Source organism: Cricetulus griseus, chromosome 2 (genome assembly GCF_003668045.3).
Source record: "Cricetulus griseus strain 17A/GY chromosome 2, alternate assembly CriGri-PICRH-1.0, whole genome shotgun sequence".
NCBI classification, from domain to species: domain Eukaryota; kingdom Metazoa; phylum Chordata; class Mammalia; order Rodentia; family Cricetidae; genus Cricetulus; species Cricetulus griseus.
This window is the reverse complement of record NC_048595.1, coordinates 364,912,749-364,922,285: the sequence shown is the minus strand read 5'-3', so window position 1 is coordinate 364,922,285 and position 9,537 is coordinate 364,912,749. Positions and strand designations below refer to the sequence as shown.

At 51.3% G+C, this 9,537-nt stretch overlaps 1 protein-coding gene across 1 annotated transcript; it reads right to left on the bottom strand.

Moving 5' to 3' along the window:
• Nucleotides 1-3,699: 3,699 nt before the first annotated feature.
• On the bottom strand, nt 3,700-9,320 carry Med10 (mediator complex subunit 10). The gene is made up of 4 exons (XM_027400123.2): nt 9,116-9,320; nt 7,504-7,587; nt 5,829-5,931; nt 3,700-4,211 (listed from the first exon to the last, which is right to left on the bottom strand). The coding sequence occupies exons 1-4, from the start codon at nt 9,235-9,237 to the stop codon at nt 4,113-4,115; spliced, it is 408 nt and encodes a 135-aa protein (XP_027255924.1). The 5' UTR covers nt 9,238-9,320; the 3' UTR covers nt 3,700-4,112.
• Between the last annotated feature and the right edge of the window lie 217 nt (nt 9,321-9,537).

Genomic DNA, 9,537 nt, shown 5'->3' with positions numbered 1-9,537 from the left:
TGCCTTGGGCCCCACACAGCATCTTCCTCACCTCCCAGAGTCAATGCTGTGTCCAGCCTGTAGGCTGGTTGGCTGTGTGGTCTACACATGAAAAGTCCATGTCCAAGAATATATCTCTGTGAGCCCCCTTGAATGAAAGGTGGCATTCTCTCGTGTGTGATCATGATGGCCACCCATGATGCCCCCAGCCTGAGGCAAGAAGCAGGCAGTTTTCCATCTCCCATCATCACTGTGCCCCACCCTCGCTGGCCTTCCTTCCTCCTGCTGCAGCACCTTCCTGTCAGGTGAGGGAGGCTGTTGGTCCTTTCCCCTCAGGCCATCTGAAAACAGAGAAATCTAACCTGCAGTTCACCCCTGAGGTGAAATAGAAACACCCCTTCCATGTCTGGGCTCTGGCTACCTCTGTGAGGGAAGAGAGAATCCCTAGAGTAGCCTGAGGATTAAATGGGGTAACAGTGGCCACACCCTCTCATGGTGCCTGGTAAAGGGTAGCAGGTGCCACTGGCTCTGTCATCTCAGAGAAGAGTTAGTGAGACAACCTCACTGCCTCAGCCTCCTCAAGGCATGACAGCCAGTGTCACTTTCCTGGGTGGCACTATCAGGACTGAGTCTCATAAACCAGGAGCTGAGACCAGGCCCAAAATCAGTGGGGGAGGGGAACAGGGGGCATTAGGGTCAGTAGTGAGACCAGGCCCAACTGTATGGGCTTCAGAAGCTCTCAAGTGAGATGGAGAAGCTGGACCCCAAGCTGTGCCCACTCAGGCAATCCCAAGCAGGTCAGCATGGGGACTGTACACCAGCAGACTCATGGCTAATTTAGAGGAGACAAGTGTCTCCACTTCAGCTCTTGATGACATGTACTGTGCTGTGCCTCTTTGCAGGGGAGTGAGCCGCTCTTCATTTTCCTGACCTGGGAAACTCCTGCAGGGAGCAAGCAAGCAAGCTTGAAGGACACAGTGAAGACAACCTAGAAGGGCAGGGCCAGCCCTCCCTCCCAGCCAGCCACACACACATGGACACATCAGCCCACCTGCGTTTATGCCCTCTTCCTTCCAGGCTCTTTTAAAATAACCACATCCTTTCTACACTCCTGAACCAGAGACTGACCCTGTGATGGAACCACTACTCCATTTAGTCTGTGCATGCGCTGCAATATGCACATACGCGGGCAGTCTGTCCCTGTAGAACAATGAACCTGCCTGTGTGAGGACAGAACTGTGCAGACAGCAGCTGGGCTCGTGGAATGACTGCTGGTTGGCCCTTGGATTCCACCAGCCCTTTCACAGGCCTAACCTGTTTAAAATAACATACATGTCTGCCTCCCATCTCTGTGTTTACCACGTGTGTACCAAAAGGAAATGACCAGTTATATATGGCTTTTGAAACTGTTTTCAGATCAGCATGGCAGAGGCTGTGAATCGGAGTTTACCAGAGAGCAAGCCTTGACAATTCATTCACAGGGGACTGGGGGCACACCTCACCATCGAGGTAGGGAATTTCATCCTTCACAGGCAAACTTTTCCTTCCGAAGGGTCAGTGTGAGCATCTGGCAACTGGACACAAGCCACCAATGCCAGGCACTGCGTGGAGGTGCTGAGCTGCCAGGAGGGCAATGTACTGGGCTGGGTGGTGGCCCCTCAGAAGTATGCCCACCTGAAATCTAAACATGACCTTACTTATAAAAAGTGTCTTTGCTGATGCCATGTTAAAATCTAGGGACTGGATGATACTTTGTGTGCAATGAGTGATCGCCCTTATGAGACGTCAGGAAGGCCATGTGGGAGAAGGTGATGCTGATGGGAGCTATGCAACTGTGAAAATGTGAAAATTGAGGACACCTGCAGCTGTGACAGAGGGAGGAGGGCCTGGCCTCCAATGCAGTGTGAGTCAGTGTGAAAGGCACCAGGTTCATGCTGTTAAGGTAACCCCAGGATATTCCAGGCAAGGAGCAAGAACCCCCAGACCCCACTATAATCTTCAGCTATCCTTTTGACCTCAGATGAGAACTCACAAGAAAATTCCCTCAAATCTATCACAATTGTTCATCTGCACTGTCTCCCCAGCAATGTGTTTCTTGGGATGATAACTTCATGAACCGATGGTAAAATGACTTGTAGATGACAAAATCTACAAGTAAAAATGAAGTACATCTTCAAAGGCTAATGCCTAGATTGCACCGTGTCACATGTGCCTGACCTCATGTTTGCACAGGTCACCTCTTACTATGGCCGTCACACACTGTATGTAACACAGACAGAAATCTATTCCCCACAGCTTTGGAGGTTGGCAAACTGAGATATTATTGGGGCTACACTTCTTCCCTCCGTCAAAGCTTCTGGGGGGGGGGGTTCATGCTTCCTTAGCTTGTGCCTGCTTCTTCAAACCCAGAAGAACGGCATCTACAGCCATCGCTGTCCTCTCGTTAATCTCAGCTTTGTACCTCTCCCTCTTGTACAGACCACTGTGGCTGCACTGGGCACCTCTGGAAACCTAAGCAGGTCCTTATAGCTACCTCTCACCCTCTGCCAGCTAACGGAATGAGGACACGGCCATTGTTAGGGTCCCTATGACAGACACCAGGGCACAGTTAGATACACTATTAGATAATATGATAATCCCGGTGTCATACAGGAAGCCTATAGACAGAGAATGGGGAACTAGTTAGAGAAGGGAGCTGACAATGAAGACACTGCTCAGCATTTTGGGACTTGGCTAGGCACTGTTACTGTGACAGGCCAGCAGCCTATAGTCTGAGGTGAGCTAACACAAGTGGTCTTTACACTGGAGACTGGTGTGAGTACAGATGAGCCCAGCAGTAGTGAGTAGAGACTTGTGTGCGAGCCTGAGGAATAGTCCTGTGGAGGGAAGAGGGACAGTAGCTGACACATTGTTAGGATGCACACAGGACGTGTGGATTACAGTGTAAATCAGAACCTTGGACCGATGGAACCATGAGAAAGAGGAACCTACCCAGGCACAGGTGGTGAGTGACAGGGGATCTAGGGAAGCCAGCACTGGGGGCTCCTACATCATAGCCTGGAGGAGCACATGCTAATGACATGGCACACCCTGACCATCTGTGTCGATGCCCATGCACTTCCCCACTACTTCACCCCTTCACCCCAATTAAACCATAATTTAAACTACTGCTGATGGGCATTCGAGTTACTGCTCTTTTTCTTTCCATATTGTGAACACAAGCATGTCTGTGCCTTCCTTCTGCAAGTCAGACCTGGCCTTCACAGTGAAGCATACCTCCACTTCTGTGGTTCTTCATTACAGATCCCTCCCCCTAAGCCGGCCCAATATCACAAGGGGGTGGGAGGAGCTAGTTAAACAGCAAGCTGGCAGCTACCTTAAAAATACAACCAGATGCACCACCTGACCCCTACCATCCCCCCAGCTGTCCACAGATCCACTGAAGGGAAGCAGAAGCTGCAGCCAGCACACTCCCCCTGGTATGTCCACACCCTATAGCACTTTCCAGTACTATGAGAAGTCTGTGTTCTTTAGCACACGCCTGTGAGGAAGAGGCTGTGGTGCACTGGGCTGGATTTAGCGTTTCCTAGTTAGGTGCCTGAAGAAAACATTGTTTTATGAATAGACATTCATAACACGTGAGGGAATTAACAATTGACTATTCACAAGACATGCTGTTCTACCTTGTAAAAGTGCTACAGAAATAATTACATGGAATGAGCCATGTAAAACTTAAGACTTTATTATGTCTAGTTGAGACTCATGAAAACAGTTGCATTCTTATGCACCATGTCTGAAAATGTAAAATATAAAACCTAGTTCTGTAACAGAACTAACCTGTAACAGAACAGTACATAAAAAGAAAATATCAAGTAGAATCCCAATCTCACGTCACATTTCAGCAAGGCTGTCTTCCTGCCCACTTTCCCTAGAGAAAGAAGGGACCACCCAAGGGTCTGCGAGCTGCTGGGGCACAGCTCTACTCCTCTAGTCCCAGAGTCCCACAAGATCAAACAATGGGAGCAGGAGGTAGGGGCGAGGCCAGTCCCCATGGCTGGAAGGCAGCATTGGCAGGCACAGCGTCTCACTGGATCAGTCCGAGTAGTTAAAGGGATGTGGAGGTCTTCACACACTTAGGAAGGGGGGTGATCTTCCCCCCGGATGCTCCGATACTTGGCCATGTCTTCTGGAAACACTTTAGAAAGTTCCTGAATCAGCAGGCTTTTAAATTTCTACAAACAAAAATAGCTGTGTCAAGAAAAATCCAGGTTATAGGCAGCACGACCCCTCCAAGGAGCCCACAATTCCAACTGGGCCACCCAGAGGGACAGAGCCAATCACAAGACTGTCTGCAGATAAGATGTCACAGGAACACCAGCTCTCTGAAAAGGGACTATACCTTTAAGACAACTCCTTGGCTCCAGCCAGGGGCTCCCCCACAGTGGAGACGACTTCTGCAGGCACAGCAGTCGGCACTCACACCACAATTGTTAAGTAACACTCACAGCAGTTACTCACGGGAATCACATCGAGGTCACATGAGCAAACACCTCCTGAAGCTTTCCCAAGTACAGGACATGCACCATCAACTGCAAACACCATGGTTTTCCAGCCACTCGTCCCCTAACATCTGTCTATCCCAGTCTTCCAGTCTTAGAAGCTGTCCAGTGTGCCTGTACCCCAAGCCTCTACTCCAAAGTCAGGGTGACACATGCTGCTCCACTACAGAAACTGAAAAAAGTTTCCAAAACTGGTACCCACTGGGGACACAAAGGCTGCAAAAGTTTGCCTTGAGACTATCACAGTTCTCAGGTGAGAGACAACACCAAGTGCCACAGGTACACAAGAAGATTAACCACACGGGCACCCATCAATGGTCAGTGAGCTCTAGCGCAGCCCGAGGCAATGAGCCTAAGATGCTGGTGGGTCCCGAAGCCTCAGCCCCAAGGGTCAGTCACTGTGTTCACAGAGGGGATTTCTTCTAGGCGTCCAGCAAGTCCTCACCCCAAGCTAAAGGATGGGAAAGATGACTGACGGGCTCAAGGCTAAGTGGACCAATCCCACTTCTGTGTCTTATGATCTGACAGAGCCCACCCTCACAGCTAGAGCCTTCTGAACACAGCAGACACACCAGCACATGTGTGCCCAGCTGACATCAGGCAGGTAGTGGGCAGCACATGGCAGACATGTGATGCTGGAACAAAACACAAGTCATGGTGGCTAGCAGGGAGCCCAGACACAAGAGTACACAGTGCTCTCACTGCAGACCACACATAGTACAGCCACCGGAGGCCAGTGAGGTCCAAAGAGAGAGAAGCCAGCACCATCTGAGACACATTCCAGTGACCTAAGTGAGAAAACTGTAGTTCATGCTCAAGACACAGCTCCCTAAACCTCATGGAGACAAAGTGGCCAAGTTCTCTGCTGGGAGTGTCAGGGGAAGTTTCTAGGGGCCTGGAGGTCAGACACTAGAGACAATGTAACCCTCCCAGCATCCTCCACCTGCAGCCTACTGGCACAGAAAAGGCCTCCAGTCAGGGTGGATACAGAACAGGCACACTGATGTTAGATGTCACTCAAGGGAAGCCACACAGGAAGGCCATGCTGAAAGCCCCACTGGCCAGGGGCATCACCAGACAAAACACATGACTGTCAATTTGTTTCCTGGTCTTTCAAAGGACTGTGGCTCAGTGGCATTCAACATAAAACTATTACAGATGCCAGAAATCCTGCTGTGTGGCAGCCATGAACAACCCACAGAGAACAGCAAAGTCCATCGGTCACGCCGGCATGCTCACTAGGTGCGCTCTTGTAGGTGTGCACAGACATGACTGCCTTTGTCGTCTTACCTTCATTGTGTCAATCTTCCCCTTAACTTGCTCATTTTTAGCTAGAGCCCTCTCCAGGCACTCTTTGGTGTAGAGCTGGGGATTTCGACCTTGATCAATATATCTGCAAACAACAACATCTCAGTTTTAACACACAGCTGACTCACCTAACCTCAGTTTTCTGAAACTAGGACAAAAAAAAAAAAAAAAAAAATCCAGTAGACACACCTTCATAGGGCCAGTCTAGGAACCAGGTTCTTTTAAATTCTCAAATTTCTCCAAACAATCACCTGTTTCTAGCAGTTCATGAATCAAGTAATGATCACTATTATGAACCCCAGAAAGCATCACAAGCTGTACCCCTTTACATGTGTCAGCACTCACCAATGACAATGCATTTGCATTAAAAAAAAAAAAAAAAAGGAAACTGAACACACATAGACTGCTACCTTTTGGATCCTCTAACAGCCTGTACAATAAACAAGTTAAATGTGGTGCAGGAGCTCAGGCCTGTGACAGACACAATTGAGGTCTGGAGTCCACTCCGGGCCAGCCTGACTGCTCAGGACATGCTTCATGGGGAAGTTAAAGGGAGGAGCAGGGGAGCCGTGGTGAGGAGGCTGCCTTTTTCTGAGACTCAAAAGTTAAATCCAACCTCTGTGGATGCACAGGGCAAACAATGAGCTGAAGTGCTGAGTTTATCTTATCCCTGCTCTGGACAGTCCATGTGGCTAGCAAAGTGTGTGCTAGCAAGGTCAGGGGAGCCTGTATTCCTCCCATAATGTGTTTACAGCCCATCTGTGAATACGCCGAAGGCACCTGCTCCTTGCAGTTTGCAGCTCACTCTCTTCTCAGCCACTGCTGTGACAGGGTCTACAGGACACTCTGGTAGAAAGAGGGCCCACCACAGCCACCCTGACTGAGGTCTCCTTCCTTCTAACAGAGGAGGGGTCACCTTCTAGGCCCAGGTCACCACAGGAAGCTTCACCAACACCAGACCAAGCTATTTTTCCAGATGTCTGTGGGTATACATTTTGGGTTTTTTTTGTTTTTTGGGTTTCTTTTTTTTGGTATTATAGACCACATAAAACTCTTGTTTTTGTTTTCAAGACAGGGCTTCTCTGTGTAGCCCTGGATGTCCTGAAACTCTCTGTAGATCAGGCTGGCCTCAAACTCAGAGAACCACCTGCCTCTGACTCCTAAGTGCTGGGTGCAATGCCACACCCAGGCACTGCTCTTTACTTAGTGAATGCTGAGGTTTTTCTTTGGCCTGAAGCTTTTCTCCACTGAACTTGGAAGCCTGTTGTTTTTTTGGTTTTTCGAGACAGGATTTCTCTGTGTAGCTTTGGAGCCTATCCTGGCACTCACTCTGGAGACCAGGCTGGCCTCGAACTCACAGAGATCCGCCTGCCTCTGCCTCTGAGTAAGGCATGCACCACCAACGCCCGGCTTTGGAAGCCTGTTTTAATGTATTTAACAAGCTTTTAATTTCTCATTTTTCACTCTGTTTTCAACAACAGAGTGACACCTATCCCTTTTTTAAACCCACTAGCCCACTACATTCCACGAAGACAGGCATTCCTGTCTGATTCTCTCACAGGCAGTACCGCAGCACCTGGGCCATGCCTCCCTCAGAACACTGACGTGCACAGCTAACCCAGATTCAGAGCTGACAGAGACCCACAGTGGTACTTACTCAAACACTTCTAGAGGCACCGTGATATCATGCAGCTGCTGCCTGCACTTATCTATGTCCTGTAAGCCCGTAACAATAAAGTTCCTGGGAAAAAGGCAGAGTGGGGTGTGTGATTAGTTCAGATTACACAAGAAGCACAGCCCACACACAGCATCAGTCACTGGGTTTCACAGTGTGGTGGTTAAAATGGCAAGGTCAGGGACACTGGGGCAGATAACCCAGGTGGCAGCTGGGTATAAGACAGCCACACTAACTAGGTAAGAGAAACATGGGGCCCTGAGAGAAACAATAAAGCCAGTCTCAGCAGGCTCAGGTCCAGGAAATGCTCCAGCTTGCATCCCACAAAGCCCTCCCTGAGGAGGAGTGCAAGATACCACTGCTCTCTACACAGTAAACATCTCAGCTTTAGATACATCCTTGCACTCAGACTGAACTGTGGGTAAGGGTGGCTTCTAGGGCAGTCTCCCACTCCAGATAGGGGGCCGTGGGGGTGGGGTGGGGGTGGGGGTGGGGGTTCCAGCATATCTCCAGGTCCAGACAGGAAAGATAGGCCTTGCCTTTCTGCTGAGCTGATTGTGTCTCAGCTGGGGGTGGCTTTCAGCCTGCTAGATGAACCTTGAATACCTGCTTGCTCTACCTGTGCCGTGTTAGCTTTTCTCCCCAAGAGCAGTGATTGTGTCAGAGGGAAGTCAGGAGACCCCTGCCACCCTTAACAGGCTTCACCCTGCGCTGCTCACACCTAAACCCTTAGTTACTGCAGGATTCTGGGAACACACTTTGTACTTAGAAAATGCCCTCAATACTTCATAATTTTCCTTCTAAACTTAGAATGGAGGTGAAGAGAGGGCAAAGACACGTTTCCGGAACACATGCCGTTAGATGGGGTTTCGAGGTCGGCAGCATGGAGCAGTGGGCTCCAGCTTGAGTCCAGTGCCCAGTCTGCAAGGAAGAAACCCACCTCTCCGGGGCTGAACTTCAGCTCCTTCCAGAGCCACCCTACATCACCTCACTGCCCCAAGCCCGAGAGTGCTTTCTCTTCCTATACGGCCGTGAGGCCTTCTCTGGAACATTTTGTGTTCCCCTGTCCGTCATCCCAAACCCAGGCTGCGTGACCAGCAAAGATAGTGCTAAAAAGAAAATCAAATCAACCTTCTTCCAATATGGCAGGTGGCTCTGGGCCCTCAGGAGGTGCATGGTCCTCTTTTAAGTTAGGAGTGGAGTCAGCCTCCCTGGTGGATGGGATGGAGTGGGATGGGATGGGGTGGGATGGGGCGCGGCAGGGCAGGGTGGGTGGGGTGGTGGGGTGAAATGAGATGGAGTGGGTGGGGCGGGGGGGGGGATGAATGGATGGGATGAGGTGGGGAGGGGCTGCTGTCCGCCCCTTGCGGTGTTAGTGTAGTCCCAGCCTGGCCTGCAGGGTCCCGGTAGTGACAGCCTCCTCCCCAGTAGACTCAGGCGGAGCTATCCCCACCCCCGTGGAGTCCGGATGGAGCCCCTGCCCCGCCAGGTCCCCGGATGAACCCAGTGGGCCCGGCGGGGTCCCCAGGCCCGCGGGCAAGGGCTCCGCACAGCAACGCCGACCCCGCCCCGCCGACCCGCCACCGCCGCTCACAGTTTCTGGCTGAGCCCCGCCTGGCTGCTGGGCTGGAAGTCGCTGACGATGATACCGAGCTGCCGGATGTTCTCCACGAACTTCTCCAGGTGCTCCTCCAGGTGGTCAAACTTCTCCGCCATCGCCAGCGCCTCCCGCCTCTCGGACACAGCTCACAGCGACTCAAGGTCCACACGACTCGCCTGCTTCCGGCTTCCGGACGCCCACTTCCGGTTCTTCGGGGGAGGGGCGGGGTCCCCGGGGCGGGGCCTGACCTCCGGGGGCGGGGCGAGGCTGAAGTCCTGGCCCGGGGAAACTGCTTGGAAAGGTCTAAAAAGTGAGGGAGACGGGAGAAATCACAGCAGAAATAAACACAGGGCAAAGATGAAATCCCTTAGCCGGTGCCTGGCCTCCTTCAATGAAGGAAGGCCGGGTCTCATCGT